Source organism: Colobus angolensis, unplaced genomic scaffold, assembly GCF_000951035.1.
Source record: "Colobus angolensis palliatus isolate OR3802 unplaced genomic scaffold, Cang.pa_1.0 Scaffold294, whole genome shotgun sequence".
Taxonomy (NCBI): domain Eukaryota; kingdom Metazoa; phylum Chordata; class Mammalia; order Primates; family Cercopithecidae; genus Colobus; species Colobus angolensis.
In genome coordinates this window covers 2,310,095-2,331,496 of record NW_012116199.1, presented here as the reverse complement: position 1 = coordinate 2,331,496, position 21,402 = coordinate 2,310,095, and the positions used below count along the sequence as shown (strand labels likewise).

At 37.3% G+C, this 21,402-nt stretch overlaps 1 protein-coding gene across 2 annotated transcripts in view; it reads left to right on the top strand.

Annotated features, from left to right (window-relative positions):
• The window catches only part of TJP1 (tight junction protein 1), a 274,337-nt gene that overhangs the window by 142,446 nt on the left and 110,489 nt on the right, over positions 1 to 21,402 (top strand). The window contains exons 1-3 of one of the 2 annotated variants that reach the window (XM_011949256.1): positions 168 to 299; positions 1,023 to 1,169; positions 20,910 to 20,966. In XM_011949256.1, coding sequence (XP_011804646.1) covers positions 1,131 to 1,169; positions 20,910 to 20,966 — 96 coding nt within the window. In that variant the 5' untranslated portion in view covers positions 168 to 299; positions 1,023 to 1,130. Of the gene's footprint in view, positions 1 to 167; positions 300 to 1,022; positions 1,170 to 20,909; positions 20,967 to 21,402 lie in introns of those variants that run through there. The other variant, XM_011949255.1, reaches the window with a different exon arrangement.

Sequence of the window (21,402 nt, the reverse complement as noted above, 5' to 3'; positions counted from 1 at the left end):
GCCGAGGGCGGGGACGCGCAACAGGTCCCTCGCGGAGAAACTCGGCTGCGGTGAGGGTTCTGCGGCGGCCGTGAGCCGGCCCTCGGCGGGTTGGGGCTTGGGGTGCCACCTCCAGCTGACCGGGAGCTGCTGTCTTTGGAGGAGTGGTTGGTCCCCGGCGAAACCTTGTAGTTTCGATCTGATGTCACTCCCTGCGGTATGCGCACGCCAGCGATAAGGCTTTGAGACTGCAAAACACTCCACTCAGCCTGTGAGGCGTAGTAGGTCGGGTTTCTTTCGTGCCGTACGACTTATTTAAGGTAACTTTGAAAATAATCTCTGTAACATTTAATAATTTAACTTGAGTTAAACTTTCAAAAGTAATACAAACTACGAATGGATAATAGGATGAGCTCTTAAAAATTAGTAAAGACCGGTGAGTTCAGCCAAAAAAAAATAACATTCTTCCTGTCACTTTTCCCATGTGCTCTGAAATACTATTCCATTTTCGCATTGCTTGGAAACTGACTTGTGTATTACATTAAAAAGCCAAAGTTCCTGAAAAACAGAATCCTTCTCCCATTTTGTATATTAATTTTTTTATAAAGTAATACTTGCTATTTCAAACAATTAAAGGAATACAGAAATGTAAGCAGTAAAAATCTCCCTTTTAGAGAAAATCAATTCATTACTTAAAATAGTGTCGAGATACTTGGGCAGGTAGTGGTTTTATGTGTGCATTTTTGTTTGAAATGCTTACTCGTAACATCTGGGAGCAGGAATAATACGCCTCAAACTGTTGAACTCTCACAGAAGCTTGTTTGCTGGCTGGGAGAAGCTAGAGGTTACACTTAATAATGAATAGATCGTTTTAAGGGATATACTATTCTTCGTTTAAGAAAAATTTAACTTGTACCTTTTTGACCTTACATTGAGGTCAAAAGGTAAAACTTTATCCAGAGATTTAGGATAAAAGGCAACATTTTGCTTTGGTTTTAAAATAAGCTCCCATTATTTATCTTTTCTGGGGCTTCCTTTCCTAGGAGGAAAGGCTTTGTTTCCATATTACACAGAATGTCACTTTGTTCCTGAAGTGTGATCTCTGGTACTTAATATGCAAGACAACACACTTTTAAGAGGTTATTTCAAGTATGGAGAGAAATACGTTTTCAGTGGATTGCCACAGGAAGGTGATTTAGAAGAAGAAGGAGTACTTCTCTTGAATTATAGTATTGAGATTCGTATGGCATATTGAAAATATTACATTGTAGGGACGTTTTTTGTATTCTAAATACGAGTAAAATGCAAGTTGAAAGCTTATTTTTTAGGATGCTGTATTATGGAGCCACCTCAGAATTTTATATAGAGCAAAACAGGCCATAAATAAATAGATGAAATGAAATCATATTCAGTGACCTGTTTCCCTAAATCACATTTAATTTTTGAAGGTGATTAAAATGCTTACTAAGAGCCAGGCTGGACTCAGTGCTTTACGTATGATGCTTTTGTTTTCTCCACCCCCGCTCAGTTAAAAAAAAAAAAAAAGAAAAGCAGCAGCGGCAATATTAATTTGGCAGCTTGTTTTTTTTTTTTTTTTTTTCAGCATAATAGTTTGGAAAACTCCTGTCTAATAAGCCCGTGCTTTTGATTTTTTTTTTTTTTTTCGTAATGGTTGAATAGTTTGTCATCCTGTGAATATGCTGCTGTTTAGGCTATCTTTGCTTTATTGATAATTTGTTTCCAGGATTTTGCTGTTGGTATAGTAACCTTTTTATATCTGTACACATATATTAGTGCATATCAGATTCTTAAAAATGGAATTACTGAGGCAAAAGCTATGTGCAGTTTAAATGCTGATATATACTACTAAATCTTCCTCTATAAATACTACCTAGAAATAAATATAACAAATATTGGTGAGCTACTGGAATCTTAATGAAGGACATAAAGTGAAATCTGAAAAAACGAGATGAAACAGTATATTTTCCGGATGGAGACAGTCACTGTTGTAGAATTTACTGATTTTCCCCAAGCCAGTGTCTTCTAGTGTCGTATTGTAGAAAACTTGACATATTGATAAGAAAAGCTACCTGATAAAATGATAGCCACAAAATTCTGGAAAAAGAAGGCCCTAGAATTTTGCTAGAAATTCACATTTAAAGCAGCCCATCAGTTCAGGAACCAGGGAGTCCAGAAACATCTGTGCGTTTGTGGACTTGTAGTAATTATGATCATTGGTATTAAGGCATGTCAGGTATTATTCTAAGTGCTTAATTTATTTAATTCTCACAGTAACCCTATGAATGAACTGTTATCTCTACTTTTTGGTGAAGAAATTGAAACACAGATATACAATAACTTTTAAGCTCACTTAGCCAGCAAGGTGACTAAATATGTGGTAAAAATAACATTGTAGTCTATTGGAGAAAGAGTGGCTTGTTCAATACGTGGTGCTAGGACTACTGGTTATCCATGTTTTAAAAATGTTTTCTGCCTCATAGGCTAAAAAAAGAAAGGAAATCTAAATGACAAAGAGCAATACAAATGATAGCAGAAGAAAATACAGAATACTACTTAATATATATATGTATGTATGTACCTAGATTGAAAAGAAGATACTAAAGAAGTAGTAAAGGTGGGCAGATCACTTGAGTTTGAGGCCAGCCTTGCCAACATGGTGAAATCCTGTCTCTACGAAAAATGCAAAAATTAGCTGGACGTGGTGGCGTGTGCCTGTAATCCCAGCTACTTGGGAAGCTAAGGCAGGAGAATTGCTTGAAGGTTGCAGTGCGCTGGGATCGGGCCACTGCACTACAGCCTGGGTGACAAAGTGAGACTCGGTCTCAAAAACAAACAAAAAGTAATGAAGGAAAAAACGTGGCTGGGTGTGGTGGCTCATGCCTGTAATCCCAGCACTTTGGGAGGCCAAGGGGGTCGAATCACGAGATCAGGAGTTCAAGACCAGCCTGACCAACGTGGTGAAACCCCGTTTCTACTAAAAATACAAAAAAAAAAAAAAAATAGCCGGACATGGTGGCAGGCACCTGTAATCCCAGCTACTGGGAAGGCCGAGGCAGGAGAAATGCTTGAACCCGGGAAGCAGAGGTTGCAGTGAGCCAAGATCGCACCACTGCTCTCCAGCCTGGGCCACAGAGTGAGACTCAGTCTCTAAATAGATAAATAAAGGAAAAAAACGTTTTCTGTATGTGTGGTATACATCTGCATTTGCAATCAGAATTTTGTTTACTGGTGTATTTAATATAAGATTATTAGAAAGTTGAAAAACAAGAATTAGAGTGGTTCTCTGCGTCACCAAAGAATTGTTTAAATGTGTAAGAAAATGCTATGCATCATTATAAGAAACAATTTCATTGGTTGAATCACAGAAAGTAGCTGAAGGAAGTCTCAGTGACTTCTGTATTTTCAAGCTGTTTCCCTTTGGGGGAAGCAGTAAAATTTAATGTAAGATTATGCTATTGTATATGCTTATTAGATTTTGCTGCATACTAAAATGTTTTTGTTAAGTATCAGGAATAGTAGTATTCCCCACTGTGGCTATCTGAAATTACAATGTAGGTTAGTACGAAAATGATTTATGTCACTTTTTACTGTTACACTGATTTACATGATTCCGAGGAATTGATTTATTGTATCAAGTGGAGCACAGTGGGCTTTTTTTTTTTTTTTTTATTTTACTTTAAGTTCTGGGATACATGTGCAGAATGTGCAGGTTTGTTACGTAGGTATACGTGTGTCATGGTGGTTTGCATCACCTATCAGCCCATCATTTAGGTTTTAAGCCGCACATGCATTAGGTATTTGTCCTAAATGCTCTCCCTCCCCTTGTCCCCCCACCTCCCGGCAGCAGGCCCCAGGCCCTGGTGTGTGATGTTCCCTTCTCTGTGTCCGTGTGCTTTTATTGTTCAACTCCCACTTATGAGTGAGAACATGTGGTGGTTGGTTTTCTGTTCTGGTGTTAGTTTGCTGAGGATGATGGCTTCCAGCTTCATCTGTGTCCCTGCTAAGGACATGAACTCATTCTTTTTTATGGCTGCATAGTATTCCATGGTTTATATATACCACATTTTCTTTATCCAGTCTATCATTGATGGGCATTTGGGTTGGTTCCCTGTCTTTGCTATTGTAAATAGTGCTGCAGTAAACCTATGTGTGCATGTGTCTTTATAGTAGAATGATTTATATTCCTTTGGGTATATACCAAGTAATAGGATTGCTGGGTCAAATGGTATTTCTGGTTCTAGGTCCTTGAGGAATTGCCATACTGTCTTCCACAGTGGTTGAACTAATTTACATTCCCACCAACGGTGTAAAAGCGTTCTTATTTCTCCACAGCCTCAGCAGCATCTGTTGTTTCCTGACTTTTCAATAATCACCATTCTGACGGGCGTGAGATGGGATCTCATTGTGGTTTTGATTTGCATTTCTCTAATGATCAGTGATGATGAGCATTTTTTCATATGTTTTTTGGCCGCATAAATACCTCCTTTTTTTGGCAGCATAAATGTTTTCTTTTGAGAAGTGTCTCTTCATATTCTTTTTTTTTTTTTTTTTTTTTTAATTATACTTTAAGTTCTAGGGTACATGTGCATAACGTGCAGGTTTGTTACATATGTATACTTGTGCCATGTTGGTGTGCTGCACCCATCAACTTGTCCGCACCCATCAATTCATCATTTATATCAGGTATAACTCCCCAATGCAATCCCTCCCCCCTCCCCCCGTCTCTTCATATTCTTTGCCCACTTTTTGATGGGGTTGTTAGTTTTTTTCCTTGTGAATTTGTTTCAGTTCCATGTGGATTCTGGATATTAGACCTTTGTCAGCATTCTGTAGGTTGCCTGTTCACTCTGATGGTAGTTTCTTTTGCTGTGCAGAAGCTCTTTAGTTTAATTAGATCCCATTTGTCAATTTTGGCTTTCGTTGCAATTGCTTTTGGTGTTTTCATCATGAAGGTCTGCCCAGGCCTGTGTCCTGAGTGGTATTGCTAGGTTTTCTTTTAGAGTTTTTATGGTTTTGGGTTTTACATCGAAGTCTTTAATCCATCTTAAGTTAATTTGTGTATACACTGAGCTTTTCTTGATATCGCAGCATTTTTGAAACTTTAAGAACTGCAGAAAATGGCCAAGCTAATGAACAAAAATTAATGACACAAATCAGTCATTACATATAGGAATTGTTTTTTGAGTGAGTGATGCAATGTAGTTTTAATTATGATAGTTACTGATCAATGCATACTTGCTTCACACTGTTTTAAAAGTAAAAAACTAATTGACTAATTGTAGTTTATGAGAAGTCACTGAAGTTCGACTGCCAGCTTAATGATCCTCACTGTAGCAATAATTTTTGTATGTGTTTGGCATTTTAGACCATCATGGTTACAGGTTTAATTTATATAGTTGGCTGATAATCCTAACTACATTTTACAACTCTTAAGTTTGTTTCAGGACAGCTTCATAAGACAGTTATGTTTCAAATTATAGTGTTTTTTCCCCCTCAGGTTATATATTGGCACAAATTATATTGTATTATTAGGAAAGACACCAATTTGCCAGGCTTAAGCGTGTAATCCCTGCACTTTGGGAGGCTGAGGTGGGCGTATCACCTGAGGGCAGAAGTTCAAGACCAGCATAACTAACATGGCCAAAACCCCATCTCTACTAAAAATACAAAAATTAGCCGGGTGTGGTAGCACATGCCTGTAATCCCAGCTACTTGGGAGGCTGAGGCAGGAGAATCATTTGAACCCAGGAAGCAGAGTTTGCAGTGAGCCGAGGTTGCAGTGAGTCGAGATCACACCACTGCACTCCAGCCTGGGCGACAGAGTGAGACTCCATCTCAAAAAAAAAAAAAAAAAAGGGAAAGACACTAATAAATAATGAGGTGGAAACCAATCTGTGGCTTTGAGGGCTATAATGCAGTATATGTAGTACTGCTTCCCGTGTGATTTGAAGGAAAAAAAGTACAGTAATTCCACTCCCCTTTTTCCCCCTAATCCTGGAAACAAGGTCTGGCTCTGACTCTCACTTGCTCTGTAATCTCTTTTCTATTTAGAGACCAAATGTAAACTCTGTACAGTTCTAAGAATAAAACTGTGTATAAATATGAGAGATCACCATGCTGCTAAGGAAGATGTCTTCAAAAATAATAGTTTTCGTGGAAAATTTGGAGATGCAATTCTGTTTCTTGACATACCCCGATATGGCAAAAATTCACTTTACTGAAAGACTGCGAGTCCAGCTGTAAATTCATGTGTGGTGCCACCCATCTCTGACATCGTTGCTCATTTCAGGCCTGTCTGAAAGCATTCACGTGCTCAGCGTTGTGTACGACTGAGCATTGTAATAGCTGAAGACAAGCTAGTGGAATGAGCACAGTTATTTTTAATTAGCAAAGTTTTGATCATATGTTAAATGAAAAGATAGTTTATGTCTAGAATGATCCTCCTGGAATATTTGAGTGGAACTTGCTTTGCACCTCTGAATTTTGAAAGCAAATCTTGAAAAACGTTTTTACTTTAACAACTTTTAGTCTTGTAGAAAGAAATATACATTAGGATGGTTTACAGATTTTAAAGTTAATCCTATAAAATCGGTTTGTTTCAGTATTTCTTGCATAAGCCAGCAATAAAAGTAAGACTTTTGCTGTCTCTGACCTAGAGTGCATCTTTATTTATTTATTGCAGAGAAGAGTGGCTTCAGGTTGCTCCTTTATGGGTTAGCCAGGTGCTTTATTTCCATTCCTCTTAAACAGATAAATTCTTAATAATGAGAAGTATGTGGGGAATACGTGGGTAGGAAGTTTTATCTTATATCCTAAACATGGATGAAAATAAATGGACTCTGAATGATTGCCTTTACCACAAGAACACAGCTTTAGATCATGAGAACGCCAGTGTTACCAAACTTTGTACTGTAAAACACCATTTGAAATGTGATAACAAAACCCTGACTGTCATTTATGTAGTGCTCAATACTGAATCTCAGGTGGCCCTCACTTTGGGATAGATCAAGAGATAAGGTTTTATTAGTTTGTGTTGGGGATATATTTCAGTTGTTACACTGGGAATACTGGGAAGTGAGTTAATTGATGAATGAGCTCAATTCTAGTTTATGTCCAGAAAGGATGTAAAACAGAAGCTCATACTACTTTCTGTGGGTTCTAGTTAGGAACATAAGATTAGCATATACCTAATTTAATTAATTTTTTTTTTGATTTACTGAAATATTTTTTGCTTTTTAAAAAAATGTACATTCCCAAAGATTGAAAAATTCATTTTCCTTCTTGGTTATCTTAGGAATTTTCACTCTTTTGGAATTGTCACTATCTTAGAGATTGTACAACAGTTTCTGGTAACTGAATATCACAAGTTAAGATTAGCTCACTTAATTCAGTATGTAATTTTAAAATTCAGGAGGATACCAGTAATGACTAATTATTTTTGTTAGCTTAACAAATATTAAATGAGTACATTTTGTTTGGGATCCTGATCTAGAAATTTACAGTTTTCAACTGCTGTACGCTGTAATGATGACCTTGTGAATTGCGTAACTCATTGTTCAAGAAACAAAGGATTTGTATTGTTTGCTCTTAAAAAAAAATGAGCAAATTTATGGTCATCCTGTAATAACAGAGTAATCTTGTGTGCTTTCTTGGTTGGAGAAGGTGGCAAAGTCATTATCTAGAACCTGGGCTTGCTGTTCAGCAGTTTCTGTATTTTTCCTTGTTAATATTTTTAAATGTTTGAATTGAATCTGGATACTTTTATGTAAGTGTTTTCTGCATATGTTTGGTATCAATATCTCAAGAGGAGGGACACATTAAGAATTATAAAGTAATTGGACATACATGCTTAACAACTTGTTGAATATACTGACAAGGCAAATGGACACTATAGTACCTGTTACTGTTAGATTTAGGGTGCAAGAAGCTGTGAAATGTGTAACAATTTGGATTCCTAAAGCAGGCATTTTTACATTCAACAGATTTTTGTTGGTTACCTTGTGTGTACCAATCACTGTTGTAGGTGCTGGAGATGGAGCAGTGAACACATCTCTGTACTGATAGGGCTTTTTAATGGTGTGGGTAGAGAGCAGCAAATAAAAATGATGATAAGTGCTAGAATCCCTAACCTGCCTTCTCTGGGTCATGTTCTCTCTCCCTCAAAGATTACATGTATCTTGTCTTCTAGGGTTCTCGTTTTCTTGTTTTTCTTTATAGTTACCACTTAATTATGCATTCTGAAAGCACTAGTTTTGACTCTCTCTGAACTTTGCACATACAGAATCTTCTAGTGTGAATTCTGTTGTGTGTGGCTTCTTTTGCTTAGCATTCTGTTTGTAAGATTATGTTGTGGATAACTGTAGCTCATTAGTTTTCATTCTGTTCTTGTGTTTCGTGGTATTCCATTGTATGAGGACTTTATTGGTTTTGGGAGAAAAATAGTTTCAGTTAGACCTTTGTGGCTTTTTGGAGAAAAATACTGTATATGTCTGTCTGAGGGGCAGGAATTAGACATACGTGATTAGGCAGTCATTGGAGTACTAACAGCTGAGGAAAAGGTAGCTGCTTTTGGTGTTCCTGTGATTATCTTGAAAAATCAAGTTGGTCATAGTTCTGAGGATGTTTTATGAGTAAGATCTTAAATCTGTCGTACTAAAGTATGTTTTGGTCGTAAGATACCCACTTACCGAACTGATCAGACCACCAAAAGCCACAATCAGGGGAAATACATGAATCTGGCAAAAAGAAGTCTGCCTTTCAAAATATAATTGTAGGAAAAATTTCCTGGTAATGTCATTTGAAGGTATAAGGAAGATTTATCTACTGATTTTTTTTTCTAACAGTGGTAATTATTGGAATATTAATACTTAAATACAGAAGTACGCTATTTTGATGCTGTATCAACTATAAAAATCAAGTCAGCCGTGGCAAGTAGGCTTACATTTTAGTTGTGTGAGAAATATGTGTCAAAACAAACAGTAGCCCCTAACATTGCATGCTGACTCTGTGACAGATACTGAGTGTTTTATGTGCATTACCCCGTATAATCTTCACAATTCTGTTAGATACTACCATAATCTCTGTTTTTACAGGTGAGGGATCTGAGGTTAAATTTACTTGCCATAGGTAATCATGCATCTACTTATATGTTCTATAACTCATACATACACATCCTTATGTGTTTGTGTGTTGTAAGAGAGTGCCAGGGAGAAGAGTATGGAATGGTGTTAGGTGAGTCTTAGACCAGACAAGCAGCATGAATCGTGAAAGCCGGAAGAGAGGGCACTGGTCCATCAGAGCACAAGCCAGCTCGTCTAAAGGAAGCAGCTCTTGCTCAGCCCCAGCTGATTGTTGTCTTAGAAGAAGACAGGCCAGATCTCCCAGTTTTTCAAAAGAGGTTGTAAGTCTGGATTTTCATGTAAATCACCCTGACTTAAGTCTTGCTAGTTGACTTAGTTTTTTATATCTTTTTATTGTGAAATATATTGCCATGTGTACAGAAGTACATAGAGCAAATGTACATTAATGAATTATTACAAAGTGAACACCCATGTAAACACCATTCACCTGTCAGCAGGCCAGATCCTGCACGGAGAGGTGAAGTAAAAGAAGGACTGAAAAGATTATCATTGAGCAACTCTTAAGTTTTACTTACTATGTGAGTTTAGGCTCTGGAATCTGAATCCTGAGTCTGCCACTAAATGGCTGTTTTCTCATCTGTACACAAAATGCAAATGTAAAAAGGCAAACAGGACCCATCTCAGGGTGGTTGTGGGCTCAGCACATACTAAGCTATTATGTTAGCCATGTCTTCTAAAAACATTTTAAGTGAAGCCCATTTTAGTATCAGAGAGGAGGCATATAGGAATTTTATTTATTTACTTGTTTATTTACTTATGGACAAAGGTTGGCCTGTAGATTATATAGGACATTCATTCATTCATTCATTTTGAACAGAGATCAGTCTGTAGGTTAGTAGTTTTCAGCCCAGCAAGATGTTTTGTGGTTTCAGAAGAAGGATTCATTTATTCATTCATTTATTTATTTCTGGACCAAGATCAATCAGCTTGTAGGTTAGTAGTTTCAGCCCAGCAAGATGTTTCATGGTTCCGGAGGAAGGTTCCCTGGGTTCCTGAGATACTTTTGAAAAAATTGTTACAATGGCATTAGGTAAGAGATACAGTCTTTAGTCTGATGGATTAGGCAATAGAGATGAAAGACTATTCCAAATCCAGGGTACCTGGCTCAATTTGGATGTCTACCTAGTGTGGTGAATGGTTGATTAGCAAGTTCCATTCAGCTTTGATCATCTGAGCATCTCTGGTCTTTCTACTTGTTTTATCTCTACTTCGAACCATTTACATTCTCCCTCCTCCCTCCTGCCCCCACCAAGTAATCCTCCCTCTGGATTCCTGTAATAGCCTCCTAAGTAGTATCATACACTCCTCTTCCCCTTACAATCTGTTTTTCTAAAATACTCTTCTCAAAATCCAAGTTTGATTAGTTTCTCTCCCTTCCCCCCCACTACACACATACATACGAACCCTCGTCCTAGAATTCCTAGGCTGCTTAATTACCTTTAGAGTAAAAGATCAATTAATCCTTACTGTAGTCAGTAAGCTCCTAGCGGATTATTTGGCCCCTGCCTACCCCTCTAGCCACATCTTGGATCTTTTTCCTCCTTGCTTCTTGTTCGCAAACTGTACTTTCCCCTTTTTAGTTCCTAGCAGGTGTACTTCCTATCAGCTTTCTCTCTGAGTTCCTCATGGCACTGTTTTTCCTTCCTTCATAGTACTTATTTAAACTTGTGATTACATATTTAGCCATGGAGTTTTTCGATCATCTGGTTCTCCTGCTAGACTATAAGCTCCATGAGAACAAAGGTCTTACCAGTTGTGTCTGGTTATTCGTGTGGTTTAACACAGTGTTTAGCATATAGGAAACTCTCAAACATTATTTGAACGAATGAGAGATGCTCTTTCCTACACCAGGCTCTTGCACGTGCTGTTTTTTCTACCCGGAAACCTTCCCACCTCCATCCCTCATGCACCTCATAGCTGTCCCTCATTCTTCTCCTCAAGGACTTTGCCCAGAGCCCAGAAACTAGGTCAAAACTCTGTGCTTTAAACTGTGTATCCCTTTATAGCACTTATGACAACCTGTACTTAGTTCTCTGCTATTATTTGATTAATATCTGATACCCCTATCAGACGAAAGTTACCTTTTTACTTCTGTTACTCACTTTCTGGTAATGTTAGACCACCTTGAATTCAGCTTAGAAAAGCAGCAGAAGGTACTAATCCATCCCCAGGACTAGTTGCATTTTTGTTACTATTTCTGGAAGGGGAATCTGTTGCTGGAATAGCCAACTCATGGAAACACTGCTTAATGTCCTGGCATCATGGTAGCAGCATTCTTGGTTTGAGTCTTTCCTAAATCAGTAATTAATTTCTAGTCCCCTCAAGTTACCTTCTTTTAAGTGGAAAAATTTCAAACCCATAGAAAAGTGGATGTGGGAATATAATGAATTCCCACGTTACTGTCACCCAGTACGGCTAAGAACTTAGGAGCCAATCTCATTTCATCTATACTTCATGCATCGTGTCTTCCTTTTCAGATTTCAGATTTTCGGATTTTGGATGTCCATCCTGAAATCGGAAACACATTTCAGAGAAGAAAGAGAATACGCAACATGTATCTGAATATATATCTCTAAAAGATGTCTTTCTTTTTAAAGTACTGTAATTGCATTATCATTAGCACACTTTTAAAATAAACTCCAAGTACTTAAGTGTGTTTTGTTTTTGTTTTTTTTAAGACAGAGTTTCACTCCTATTGCCCAGGCTGGAGTGCAATAGTGTGATCTTGGCTCACTGCAACGTCTGCCTCCCTGGGTTCAAGGGATTCTCCTGCCTCAGCCTCTTGAGTAGCTGGGATTACAGGCGTCTGCCACCATGCCTGGCTAATTTTTTTGTATTTTTAGTAGAGACGGGGTTTCACCACGTTGGCCAGGCTGGTCTCGAACTCCTGACCTCAGGCGATCCACCTGCCTTGGCCTCCCAAAGTGCTGAGATTACAGATGTGAGCTACTGCGCCCAGCCATATTCAGTGTTTTCTAATTGTTTTAAATGTCAGCTTTCCTTAATGAAGTCCTCTTACTGTGATTGTTTAACATTTCTCTTAGGCATATGAGGTCTGCCACTTCTTTCTCTCTCTTTCCCCTCTTCCCTTGCAGCTTTGTTGGTTGAGAAACAGAATTGTTTGTAGAATTTTTCACAGTATGGATTTTGGTGTTTGCTTCCTTGTGGTGATGACAGTGGTGGTTGGCCCACTGTATTTCCTGTGAATTGGTTAACTGAAGCTAGAGCAATTCTTTCTAATAAAAATACCACATGAGCCATCTGTATAACGTAGCCACACCGAAACGTTTTTTAAGGCAAACTTAATTTTCATATTTTATTTAAAACATATATCCAAAATAGTACCATTTTAGCATGCAATGATATAAAATTATAGGTGAGATATTTCAAATTATTTTCCATAGTCAGTCTCTGAATACTGTTGCATGTATATTTTACGTGTCATGTATATTTTACACATAGCATATCATAATATCATATTTCATATCATATATATCTTTTACATATACCATATCTCAGCTTGGACCAGCCACATTTTAAGTGCTGAGTAGCCCCATGTTGCTGGTGGCTTCTGTACTGGATAGCACAGAATGTCAGTCTAGAGCCTTGATCAGATTCAGAGTTGATTTTTTTGTTTTTGCAGTTCTACTTCATAAGTGGCATTCAGTCCCAGGGTTTTTCCTGTTGTTTTTGGATGATGTCTGCAGCCGCTGATGATCAATTTTAGATCCCATAATTCACTAGGTGTTATAGAATGATGATATTCAATTTTTATTACTCCTTTTTCATTGGTTAGCTGGAATGCTTCTAAAAAAATAAACTTCCCTTCATCTACTGTTTTGATCACCCACTGGTACTGTTTGTATAGGAAAGGAAGAGTAAATATCTTATTCTTTTCCTATATGTACAGTTTCTCAAAATAATGAGTTTTGCCAGCACTTAGCATTTTTTAGAATCAGTATGAGCATATGGATGGATGGAAGCATATTTGATTTATTTTAATCCATTGCAGTCAAATTATTTACCGTTGTGTCAGATTACTTTATTCTGAATTTTTAAATAACATAATACATTAAACAAATCATAGGTGTACACAGATTGATTAATTTTCAAAGTGAATACGCCTGTTTGCCCACAACTCAGATCAAGGAAGAACATTTACTAGTGTCCCAGAAGCTCCCCCACCTTCATCCCTTCCAGTTACTACATATACAAAGATAACCCTGTCCCAACTTCTAACAGTGTACGTCAGTTTTCCCTGTTTTTTGTTTATGTTTTTATTTTAAGACAAGAGTCTCACTCGGTCACCCAGGCTGGAGTGCAGTGGTGCAGTCTCAGCTCACTGCAAACTCCGCCTCCTGGGTTCAAGGATTCTGGTGCCTCAGCCTCCCAAGTAACTGGGATTACAGGCATGTGCCCCCGCGCCTGGCTAATTTTTGTATTTTTAGTAGAAACGAGGTTTCACCATGTTGGCCAGGCTGGTCTTGAACATCTGGCCTCAAATGATCTGCCTGCCTCAGCCTCTAGAAGTGCTGGGATTACAGGCGTGAGCCACCGTGCCTGGCCCCTTTTGCCTGTTTTTTGTTTCTTAATTCAGATGTGATGTTTACCAGTTTTCAAGGATTATGAAATTCATGTGTTCATTGTAGAATATATAAAAACTTAAAATACACAACTCTGAAACCAAGCTTTTTTTCTGAGTACATAAATATGATTTTTCCTGAAATTGGTATCTTTCTGCGTTTTTCTATACCATTATAACATTTTTCTTTAAACTTTTTATTTTAAAATACTAGATTTATAGAAAGGTAAATTTCTTTAGTGTGGTTGCATTCTCCATCTGTAATATAGTTAATTTGTTACTGTTTTTATTGTTTTTGATTGCTTCCCTTCCCTCCATGTCTTTTTGGTTTTAGTAGTTTAATTTTTTGGTCTGTGAAGGGTAATGTCGTGAAACAATACTGTGTTCTAAGAAAGAGAGTTACACAAAAAGATATACTCAGAGGACTGTCACTCTCTCTTCATCCCTGCTATACCATTCCTTTCTTCCTCCTCTTTACCTGAATAAACTGTGAGAGGTCTTTTTATCTATCTTCAACCTTTAGAAGATGCTATACCTAAAAATAGTTTTATTTTTGGTAACTGGAAAGCACCCTAGATTTTAAGTTTCCAGGAATATTTGTAACTGTCCCTATTGAGATTTTCTCAATATATAATATACACATAATGGTAACTTTTAAGCTGATGTTTTTTTACTCCTATTTTATAGCTAATATAGCAGCTTATCTGTGAACTTATGTTTTTAGCAGACCTTCAACTTTGATCAACCAAAAAATTACAGGTTCACTATGTCTTTCTTTCCAACTAGTACTTCCTAATCATATCCATCTCATCATTTGTTTCCTAAACTGTTAGCCAAGAGATGGACACAATGATGTATTTGTGAATTTAACCAGTGTTGAATACAGTGGGGTGTTGGATGCTAAATTTACTTAATTTCTATTGAGACTTTTATCCTATAGTTGCTACCTTCTTATTTTGATCATTATTTTCATTCTTATGCTTCCTGAATTTTTATCCTCTATTCATGAAGTTTGTTGAATCCCTGAATATCCTTAGGTCCCTTCTTCATTTGATTTTAGAGTGCTCTTTTTTACTACCTCCTGGACATTTCTTATTTTGGGAATTTAAATGACAGCCCCTCAGATCAGTCCAGATATACATATTTTGCCTTACCTTTTAACACATAACACTATTCCCTTTGTAATTCGTGTCGCAGTTATCACAATTTGAGATTATGTAATTGAAACTTCATTGAAGGGCAGGGGTCATCTGTTTTATTCACTAAAACTCCTTAAGTTCCTGGCTCAACCTCATCTCCATAGATGATCTTCCTTTCAATTTTGATGGAAAAAAGCTAAAAAGACCAAAACAGAAACACTTTCGAGTTCAGAAGGAATCAGAAACAGTTCAGTGTAGCAGCTTTGCTCACAGAAGGAACTCGGAGGGGTCACAGAGTGTTCTTAATACCTTTACTATTTGGTTTTCCTAGTGGGGAACTCCATGTCATCAAGAAAGAGTATTCCTTGAAGATTTGAGGAAATTTTATTATTTTATGATGTCAGGTAAATGAGGTGTATTGATAACAAAAATTGAGGGATCTTAAGCTTTGCTGTATTCTCTGGACAGTAAGTAGTGTTTTGTATTAGCTCCATTGGTTTTCATGTATCCTCATTGTCTGCTTCTTCTCAAGTTCCTTTGGTTGTCCACAGGGTTATCTTAGTCCTTGGGTAATTACATCTTTTCCGTTTGACTTCAGCGCTGCTACTTGGTTGACTACTCAAGAGCCATCTTGAACTCCGCCCCCACTTCTCACTAACTTTCTAACTGGTTTCCCTTTCTCAAATCATTTTCCTATTACAGCCTTCAGAATGAATTCTGATTATGTCATTTGATTGTCAAAAATTCTTCAGTGTCTTCCGTTTGAGTTTAAAGTCATAGGCATTATATTATAAAGCCCATTGTGATCTGATACCCTTGCACCTTCTCTCCTTTTCCTCTCTCCCTGTTCCACAAATGGTACAACTTAGTCATATCAAAGCCAGCATCACGTGTAGCAGCATACAATCTTGCTGACATGCTGTTTCTTCTGAAATATCTTTCTCCACTCTTTTCGTGGACATCCTTCAAGCTTGAACTCAAAACTGTTGCTGTTTCAGGGAATAGGTCTCTGATCTTCACAGCAGACACAGTCCTTTTGCATCTTCCATAACAGCTCTTATCTATTTGGTGCAAAAAGCTCTTATCTTTTGATGCTATTTTAATGGCAAAAGCTGCAATTATTTTTGCACCAACTTAAATACCATTTATTTAGTGTTCTCAGCTGCTTCTTTGAGCCCCTAGGCAGGAAGAGGGATCTATTTTTGGCCTCCCCAACACTTACCATATCTGATACATGTTTGTTGAATGAATGAATGAATGATACATGGATTGTTTTTGAAATTACAGCCGTAAGGATAGCAAAATTTAACTGGCTGTGTATTTAGATAATGTTGAGTTCTTCATTTGGAGTATACTTTATATCTTCTTTTGGATTTGTTCTTCTCCCAGTTATAGGCTCATCCTGTCTTGTCAGTTCTTGTGCCCTCCTGCCTTTCCCCATTCAGTAATGTCCTAAAGGACAGTGAAACTGCCTAGGACTAGGATCTGAAGTTTTGGCAGGAAGCCCTTCAGAGTTGGTGATCTGAGTAGTGTCTTTGCCAGCTGGAGCTTAGAACAAAGAAACTAAACAAACTCTTGGCAGATTCTGAAATACAGCTTTTTGCTCCTTCAGAAATTGTGATTCTAGTCAGTTGATGCTTAGAAATGTGCACAGAACTCAGAATCCAGCAACCATGAATTGCAGTCACTTTTGATGCCTGCAGTACTTCACTAATTATTGAATTTGTAGCCTGTTCATTGGAATTATAGTCTAATAGAATTTTGGAGCTAGAAAAGTCTTTTCATTTGCGATAATTTCACCCATTTCCCTAATTGTATAGGTGAGGAAAATTAAGATCACGTTTCTAGTTGATGATACCTTTGGGCTCCGGTCTCCTTATGCTTGGTCTAGTTCATTTCCTGTTTACCAACATCTGTGTGAGTTACTAGGGAATGGCAATGCTAGAATCATGCTTAGAGGAATAATACATTTTTCCCCTTGATCTCCTACAAGCCTAAATGTCTTGAGCCTGAGACTGGTAATTTCCCGGAAGCTTTTTGTGCAAGTTACGCAATTATCTCTTGTGCATTTTTGAAATGAGAAAATGACAAGCAAGTTTACGATAAGGATATTAAGTTTTAAAATATTTTATAAGTAATAGATGAATGTGATTAAAAGTGCAAAGGGCTCCCAGTGAAAAGTGATACTCCTCCCACCTGGTTTTCCTTTCTCCGCCCCAGAAGCCATGCGTTTCTTAGATATTCTTCCAAAGGAACCTCCTCACCCCTTGCTTTTCTAAAGAATCAAAATTCTCAGTCATTAGTGAACATTTTTTCTTTATGGAATGCTCATGAAAATAGTGGTTAATAAATTTACTGGTACTAAAAATGTCTTTTATCAATTTTAGCTTTGATTTCTGAGTGATTTACTAGAAGGATTTCTTAGTTTTTCCCCAGCATTTTATTATGGTCGCTTTCAAACACATAACAAGATTGAAAGAAGTCTACCATGGATGGATACCTGAATCCCAACCACTAAGATTCTACCATTATCATTTTACTGTATTTGCATTATTACATATTTGTGTGTTTGTGCGTCTGTCCATTCCTCAGTTCATTCAGAACTCCTCATCAGGACTGTCTGGTTACATAAACAACCATGGATAGAATTTGCTGCTTTTGCCACAGAAGCAAATGAAAGGCTAGAGAATGGAGAGAAATGACATGGTCCATGATTTGAACTGGGAATATATTTTTCTGTTGTTTTTTAAAAAAGATAAGGAGTGGTAAAACATAGTAACTCACTTATATTATGGATTAAGTTGGTTTAGTGGCTGGTCAAGAGCCTAACCACTTCTTTTTGATGTTTCATTCTCAATTACTTCTACATAGGTCTTCCTTCAGATAAATCAAGCTATATTTGATGTTTAACAGAGAAGTTTGTTGAGATGTGTACTTTTCCAGTCCTCCAAAGAAAAACTCTATTGATTTTGATATGGAATGGTGTGAGGGCAATTATGTTTTAGTATTTTAGTCTTCTCCCTTGGACAAAATAAGTTTCTGGAGACTGTACATTAAGACCTTAATGTGCCGGGAGTGGTGGCTCACGCCTGTAATCCCAGCACTTTGGGAGGCTGAGGCAGGCACATCACGAGGTCAGGAGATGGAGACCATCCTGGCTCACACGGTGAAACCCCGTCTCTATTAAAAATACAGAAAGATTAGTCAGGCATAGTGGTGGGCGCCTGTAGTCCCAGCTACTCAAGAGGCTGAGGCAGGCGAATGGCGTGAACCTGGGAGGCGGAGCTTGCAGTGAGCCACTGCCCTCCAGCCTGGGCGACAGAGCGAGACTCCGTCTCAAAAACAAAGAAATAAATAAGACCTTAATGTATAGATTGCTAACAGGAGAATAAACATTTTTTATAATTAACAATAAGAACATTAATCCTCTTAAACATTATTTGATTTTCCTAAAAGCCAAGTGAAAAACAGATACAGTGCTTCTCAACTCACTTAGAACAATGTCCTGATTAAACTCATCATAAGTTGAAAATATTTTAAGTCAAAAATGCATTTAATACACCCAGTGTACCCAATATCATAAGCTTAGCCCAGCCTACCTTAACCATGCTCAGAACACTTATATTAGCGTATAGTTGGGCAAAGTTATCTAACACAAAAGCTTATTTTACAGTACAGTGTTGAATATCTCATAATTTCTTGAATAGTGTAGTGGGAATGAAAAGCAATGGTTGTATGGGTACCATCGTCAAGTCAGAAAATCAGCTGACCCATCCTAAGTCAGGACTGTCTGTATTTGAAATGTCGAATAGGAATGAGATTTGGTGAATATGGTTTGAAATACATTGCCAGTTTGTTCTGATGGGGAATGGAGAAAGGAAGATAAAACAACTGATAGAAAAATATCACCCACAGTCCCTTTACTTTGAAGATGATAAACAGTGTTAACATTTTATCCTTTCAGCCTTTATTCCCTACTAATGTTTAAACAAAATTAGGATAACCATGTACACGCTGTTTTACAACCTGCTCCCCCCTTTATGTTAAATAATTTTTCCCATTTGATTAACATCCTCTTACAAAATGGAAAACTGTATTCATTAAGACCTTAGAGAGGATGATTAACTTTCATACCATAGAGTGTGTTATCAAGGAGAGTTAAGTGCATGTTATCACATCACTTGCGGTTTGGACTGATGGGAAAAAGATTAAAAAGGCAGAAAAACAATGTCACTGCTTAATGAAATCGATCAAGAAAAGATGAGCTGAGAGCTATGCAAGCAATTCTCGTTCTTAATATCAGCTGAGATTGGACAAACTGGCAACTATTGCAGATACTTTTATCATGTATACGTTAGTGGGACTGTTGATGTTTAGCTGATTTACTCATACTATTGTTGCTTCTCATTGATGGAAAAAAAAATTTTTTTTTAATGCATTATCTTGGTCAATGTTTGTTTAAAAAAAACAAAAAAACCAGCTTTGTTTCTCGTAGAGGTCTCATTAAAGGGAGGTTTTGCTGCACTGGAAGATTGAAACAAAACGCTGGTGAGGTTGGCAGTTCTTATCTGTGGGAGTGAACAGAGAGATCCTTTCTCTCTCCTCTCTCATTCATCTGGCAGGATAGTTAATCTAGTTGCTTTGAATTTAGGGAAGCAGGCTTTCTTTATAGGGACTTACTTTCTAAAATGGCATTAATCTTCAATTAAAGTCGCTGTGGGAAAGGAGAGATTGGGCCTATGGCACCTTGATAGGCATATTCTCGTGATACTAATAACAGCAGTAAGGGAAGACAGACCTCACTTATGAAATAGGCATTTATATGGTGTGACTAGTGGTCTGAGAGTGTCATGCTTAGCCTTCTCCCATTTTACTTTACCTTTTGATAACTCTGAAGAATCTTTTTAAAATTTACTTGTAAATACATTTTTGGAGTCCCAATTTCGTAAAATGGTAACGTTAAGAGAGACTGAAATACTTTAAGTCTCCAAGAGCAGTTAACCCCATTTAAAAGAAATTTATTTTGAATTCTTTACTGCTAATTCCTTAGATCAAGCTTGTCCAACCCGTGGTTCACAGGTCGCATGCGGCCCAACACAAATTCGTAAATTTTCTTAAAACATTATGAGACTTTTTGGGGGTTTTGTTTGTTTGTTTGTTTTTTATTTTTAAAAAGCTCATCAGCTTTCATTAGTGTTAGCGTATTTTATGTGTGGCCCAAGACAATTCTTCTTTCAGTGTGGCCCAGGAAAGCCAAAGATTGGACACCCCTGCCTTAGATAATAATTTATTTTCCTCTCTAGTGAGAGGCTCCTGACAAGAGGTAAAAGTGAAGTCCACTGTGATTTGGGTGGGGCCTGTATTGGAGCTCATATCGCTTTTATTTTATAATGACTCTTGGGGGAGTTTGGGAGATTGTTCTTGTTTGTTTTTGTTTCTTGTGTGTGTCTACGTGTGTGATAAATACACTAGGAAAGCTGTTCTTTTTCTTTCGGTTATAAGTGAAGCTTGAGAAGGTAATTCTGTAGCAAAACTGAAACTAGGTGGAGCAGTCATGTTTGTGACCTTAAAGCAGCCATTTGCCAAACCTAGCAATGGTTTTATCTGTTTTCCTGTCACATGTATATTTATAATCACTGTGTTCAGAGGCATTTCTCTTCCTTTGTAAAACAGAAGAGATGCTTTTAAATGTTTACATGCCATTAGGTATTTTAAGATAATACCGCTCTAATTTTTACTCTTTTCTATCGAATATTAAGTGTAAAGTTGCAGAGTTAGCTTGAGCACTGATTTCATCTTGCATGAAATGAATATAGAGCAGCTGTCCAAATTAAGTTAAAAACAAAGGAAGTTCCTGTGTGTCGTTTCCTGTCTCTTAAAAGCAAACAAAAAACTTTCCATAATTATTAAGGTCCTTTCAGAGTGTCTCTAATATTAACAGTGTGAATTTTGGTATTTCAATATGCTGAATTGTTGGATATTCTTGCTCACCTTATTAAGGACATTTTCTTAAAAGGTAAATGATTTATTTTTCTTTTCCTTTATCAGAGCACAGCAATGGAGGAAACAGCTATATGGGAACAACATACAGTGACGCTTCACAGGGTAAGTTTGTGTTGCAGTAAATAATCTGTGTATAACTCAGGATACTGGCAGCTTTGAAAACAATAGAGGAAAGCCAGATGTCAGGAAGCCAGAGGAAGGAGGAAACTTTTTCTATATTCTTTTGTTTAAAATTAGAGTTAAAATAATTTTTTATTAAGGTCAAAAGTGAGCCTGATTACTTTTTCATATATCCTTTTGAGTATTTGTTGCTTTTATTCCTGACTTAAAAAGTAAGTGATTTGCTTTTTAAATTTTTGAGTGATCGGATAAAAGACTGTGTATATTAGTATAAATTATTATAAACTGCTTCAACCTTTCTGAGTATATATGCATGCATTGTGGGAGTGAAGTTAGAAATTAAACCGGGTTGTATGCATAATAAAATCCTAAAAGATACTTAATTGATTTCAACCATGTTGACCCAAGCTGTTGCTTA